This window comes from Lactuca serriola, chromosome 1 (assembly GCF_051521515.1).
Source record: "Lactuca serriola cultivar US96UC23 chromosome 1, Lser_US96UC23_V15, whole genome shotgun sequence".
Lineage (NCBI taxonomy): Eukaryota > Viridiplantae > Streptophyta > Magnoliopsida > Asterales > Asteraceae > Lactuca > Lactuca serriola.
This window is the reverse complement of record NC_136408.1, coordinates 22,445,451-22,450,063: the sequence shown is the minus strand read 5'-3', so window position 1 is coordinate 22,450,063 and position 4,613 is coordinate 22,445,451. Positions and strand designations below refer to the sequence as shown.

General features: G+C 34.2%; 1 protein-coding gene across 1 annotated transcript; it reads right to left on the bottom strand.

Annotated features, from left to right (window-relative positions):
• Positions 1 to 660: 660 nt before the first annotated feature.
• Positions 661 to 4,329, bottom strand: LOC145070161 (protein DETOXIFICATION 29-like). Its single transcript, XM_079017135.1, has 8 exons — positions 3,951 to 4,329; positions 3,256 to 3,797; positions 3,055 to 3,141; positions 2,111 to 2,167; positions 1,764 to 2,002; positions 1,571 to 1,689; positions 1,045 to 1,131; positions 661 to 906 (listed from the first exon to the last, which is right to left on the bottom strand). The coding sequence occupies exons 1-8, from the start codon at positions 4,239 to 4,241 to the stop codon at positions 841 to 843; spliced, it is 1,488 nt and encodes a 495-aa protein (XP_078873261.1). The 5' UTR covers positions 4,242 to 4,329; the 3' UTR covers positions 661 to 840.
• Positions 4,330 to 4,613: the final 284 nt, after the last annotated feature.

Sequence of the window (4,613 nt, the reverse complement as noted above, 5' to 3'; positions counted from 1 at the left end):
TGTGGTTTGGAGAACATGATCGGGAAAACCACGAAGTTGTTTAACATGTTTGGGGTAATGTTTGGCATAGACATTGAGTAATATTGTTGAACATTTTGATATTGAAATTGGAATGGGGGAATGAATATGGGTGTCTAATTGGGGATGATAAGACAGTATTTTGACGGTTCGAAAAGAAAATTATTTCTAGTTAACGTGGCTCAACTAGTAGCATGGGATTTCCTTCTACTAGAATAAGGTGATGTTGGAATCCATTTTATTGTAAAAATGAATGAAGAGAAAGAAACGATAGAAAGTGGCATGAAATTAAAGATTAAGAAAGGTTGGTATATAAAATAAAATGGTAAATAATTAATTTTAAAAATTTTGACATTTTAAATGGATGTGATGGTACGGTGAATGGTTCTAACACCGTGGAGGTCACCACACACCAGAAGTGCAATGATGTGCTTTTCCTCCCCTCGACGATGTCACATCATCCTACAACACCATGCAAACATATTCCATCTCACTTTGGGGATTTTTTGTATATCTATTTTGTCCCACCAGGTTCCACCATTTTGAGAGGGACTAAATTTTTTACCAAATTGTGATATAAAACTTTTTTGTGTTGTTCGGTCCACCAAACACTATCTTATATACTTAGTAGTAGGTTCCTAATGCAATCTGAAAAATCAGTTACCATTAAAACACCAATCTTACATCAGATTTGGATATCATGATTGTGTTTGATGCTATTTTCATGAAATAATTATCATATGGGATATAGATATTAATTAAATGAGCAATTGCACAGAGATTCGGATCAAAATTCAGATCAAACAAACTTCATTGTACATTTTATTGCTCTCCCTCCAAAGCTTTTTGACCCGACCAGTTTTTTATTCTCTTTTCCGCCATGGATGCCTGTAATTTACATCAATAAATCGCATTAAATTTCAAAATTAAAACAAGGATCATGCTTAAAAACTAATTAGATGATTATAATTTCTTTAGGACAAAAAATAAAAATTCTAACAAACGATTGGGCATGGAGAAAAATACCTCTTTTTCCCAGTTGGTTCGGAAGCAAATCCAAATTAAGATCAAAGTCTGTACCACGGTTCCCGTCAACATGCCTACCCATATACCCTACATTTTTTTGCAAGATTTAGTATACAAATCAAATTTACGTCATATAATTCCATGTTTTTGTTGAGATTTGGCTAAAATAAAGATGACCAGTTGAAAATGATGGATTGGTCATCAAGTTATAAAAGAAGTCCAAAGTTTTGATGCCAAAGTGCCCAATCAAATATAATTTAAGTAATTGATTCTTTTTTTTCTTCACTTCACTTGTTTTAGAGTGTACGTAAAATGTATCTGTTAAATTTTTGGAAAGTATGGATTTAATTTGTGATTGGCTTGATAGATTAGTCTAAGTGAGGGATGTTGGGGGATCTTTATTATTTTCATTGTGAGAGTTGTTAGTGATCTTTGAGACCATTTTCCCAATAATTTTGTATATTGAAGACAATACAAACAATATTGCATGATGTAGTAAGACAAGGATTAGTAATTGTGTATCAACCTTTACACCCCACTTGGCTACAAATCCCAAAGTGAGCCCCAAAGGAACACCAAAGATATAGTAGCATGCTATATTTATGTAAGCAATCACAGCCTGCCATCCTGCCCCAATTGCAACCCCTACATTTTTCACATATTGAAAGTTTTAGTACTCATAAAATTGCAAGAATACATAAAATATGAAAAACACATACCAGAAAGTGCGGGTTGGATATTGTTAATGATAAGGCATGCCCCTAACAATGGGGTAAGAGCGTAAACAGCTTCTTGAACTTGTAAATTATCAGCAAATAAGGCTGGATATTGATGCCGGAAAATAGCCAGAATTATGGCCAATAAAACGCCGATTATAAATGCAAAAAAAATCACTACCACCACTGAGAACTTGGCTGTTCTTGGGTGGGCTGCCCCTAATTCGTTTGACACCCTTACACTGCAAACAAAATACAAAATTCATTTTTTGGATTTATTTATTGTGTGGAATTAAATTAACTATTTGTTTTTTTGAACGAAAGATATTTATTCTGAGAAAATAACTAACCTGATAGCTGCATTGAATCCGATTGCTATCATAACTGCCCACCCAACAATGTTTGTGCTGCAAAAGTTATTTAAAAGAAAATATTTAATAGGCCAAATAAGCGAGCAATTAAAATATAAAATTATAATATTATGTTTGGGCAAATTTAAAAAAACTATTACATAAGTTACCGTATAGTTGGGAGGTATAAAGTATAAACAGATAATTTCATTTTGAATCAATATACTTATATTAAAAGTTTAAAGAACAAACACAAGAATTGAATAGAGAATATTATAGAAGTAGAAAAATGAAAAAGTAACTACATAAAAGGAAGCAATTAATGAAACCATTGAATCACTGCCAAATAAATATGAGCATGATATTTGATGTGTCGCTTTTCTATCTTGAATACTTATAGACATAGTCTATGACTTTTATAACTTATTGATGAGGACACAACGAGTTCACATGTGCTTATTCGAAAAGCATATGTGGGCCCCATGTTACCTAATAAACCACTTACCAAATCAATTCATACAGCGATAAACATGAGAGTACAAATTGAAGTTTTCCTACGAGAACATTGGTCAATTTTGACATATTAGGCATATATTATTAAAATTAATATTAATATTATCAAATAAAATATGTTGCAAAATTTGGTGGGAATCTTTCTTTGCTTATATCACCAAATGATAAATGAAAAAAGATAAAGTTTAGAACATTTTCATGCAGATGTAAATATAAGGTTTGTCAAATAAATAACTAAATATATTTCCAAAAAGTTTTAAAATATAAAATATTAAACCATTTACATACATATCATCCAACTAGATAATTAAGTATCTATAATATATTTTATAAAGATATACGTAATAAATGCAACAGAACTTATGTTATCAATAATTTATACAAACTGATTATCAATAAAAGAATTCTTACATAATGGAAATAATACTAACCATATTGAGAGTGCATCAACTGCAATTTCAGCATTCTTTAAATATCCAGCAAAAAGTACCAATGCCATAAAATACCATGTTTCCAGGCTGCACAAATTATTTTAAAAAAAAATTACTTAATGGCCAACATAGAATCACATTGATAAAGAAAGTTGTCGTTTTGATTTCAAATGAAAGGGGTAAAAAAGTAATTTAACATACCAAAGCATGATAGCTGATGCTAAGGAAAGCTTAACGAAGCTCCACAGATTACTGAAAGCGCCCAAACTAAACCCTGACCATGCTCGACCACAAGTCCCACTGAAAATATAGATCATCTGAGCAATCACCATGAACCACCATGAAAGGTTGAGCACGATAGCTCCGCCCCATAACCCCCATCCTAACTTCAACATCAACAGCCAGCTAAAAATGGTATGTATAACCAGCGCCACCGCAGATATGTAAGCCATCACCATTATCTTACTCTGAGCTTGAAGAAACTTGGCGATCGGAAAGTTGAAGGCGTAAGCAAAAAGCTGCGGAATCATCCATATGGCCATCTGCCCCGCCGCGTGAGATATATCATGGGTTTGTCCGATCAAGAGAAGTAAAGGAGTTGCGAAGATGTAGAGGGGCAACAAAATGAGGGCAGTGACGAACAGGATAACCCACGATCTCTGCATATATACTCCTAACATATCCACCTGACCTGCTCCAAATGCTTGCCCACATAAAGTCTCTAACGCGCTCCCCATTCCAACCTGTTGATGTTGATTTCATACATCATACACACATCAAAATCAATCGAGTTTCGATCTGTTGATTTCTCTTCGAACAATCATACAAATTACTTGGGGGAAATTTTGATTTCAAATCGTTAATTTTATTTCAGAATGATTTGACAAAATACTAACCATGACTCCGAAAGAGAAACCGGCAATGACAGAGTTCTCGACGGAGACAGCTGCGAGATCAAGTGTTCCTACATGACCGGCGAACGTTTGTGTAATAGCACCGAGTGAATACTGAAAGACAGTAGTGAAAATTGCAGGACCGGCAAGGTACCAGAGCTTCTTTGATTCGACGCCAAATTGGACAAAGAAATCATTTATTCCGTTGATCGGAGGGATATCTTCGACGTCGCCGACGAAGTGAGCGTTTTTTGTGGTAGAGGTAAGTAGTGGGGATTCTGCGTTGCTTTCCATCGAAATATCTCACACAGTAACGTGTGAGCGGAAGGAAGGGGTTTGCAAAAATTGTCCACGGGTCTGGTTTATTCACATGATCACATCCGCATATTATATGCAATCCTCAGGCACACAGTCCCACCTAACCAAACTGCTCTACCGCCATCAATGATTACATCCACTAAATTTAAATATCATATTAATAATAGAATGTTTTATGTTATTAAAAAGGAAAGACAAAATTGCAAAGAATAGTCCCGTGGTAAATGGAAATTGTCAATTTAGATCAAAAAAAGTTTAGGCTACCATTCACGATCCAAAATCCAAAACCATAACTAACTTTTTCCATGTTACCATTCATTTGACTTGTCAAAAGGAGGATATTTTCGT

Bases quoted from the DNA above. Each gene is read 5' to 3' on its own strand.
- LOC145070161 (XM_079017135.1), bottom strand. From the start codon at position 4,241: ATGGAAAGCAACGCAGAATCCCCACTACTTACCTCTACCACAAAAAAC. The intron at 3,798-3,950 runs GTTAGTATTTTG...CAACATCAACAG, and splicing joins GTTTCTCTTTCGGAGTCATG to GTTGGAATGGGGAGCGCGTT. The intron at 1,132-1,570 runs GTTGATACACAA...AAAAAAATGTAG, and splicing joins TAGCCAAGTGGGGTGTAAAG to GGTATATGGGTAGGCATGTT.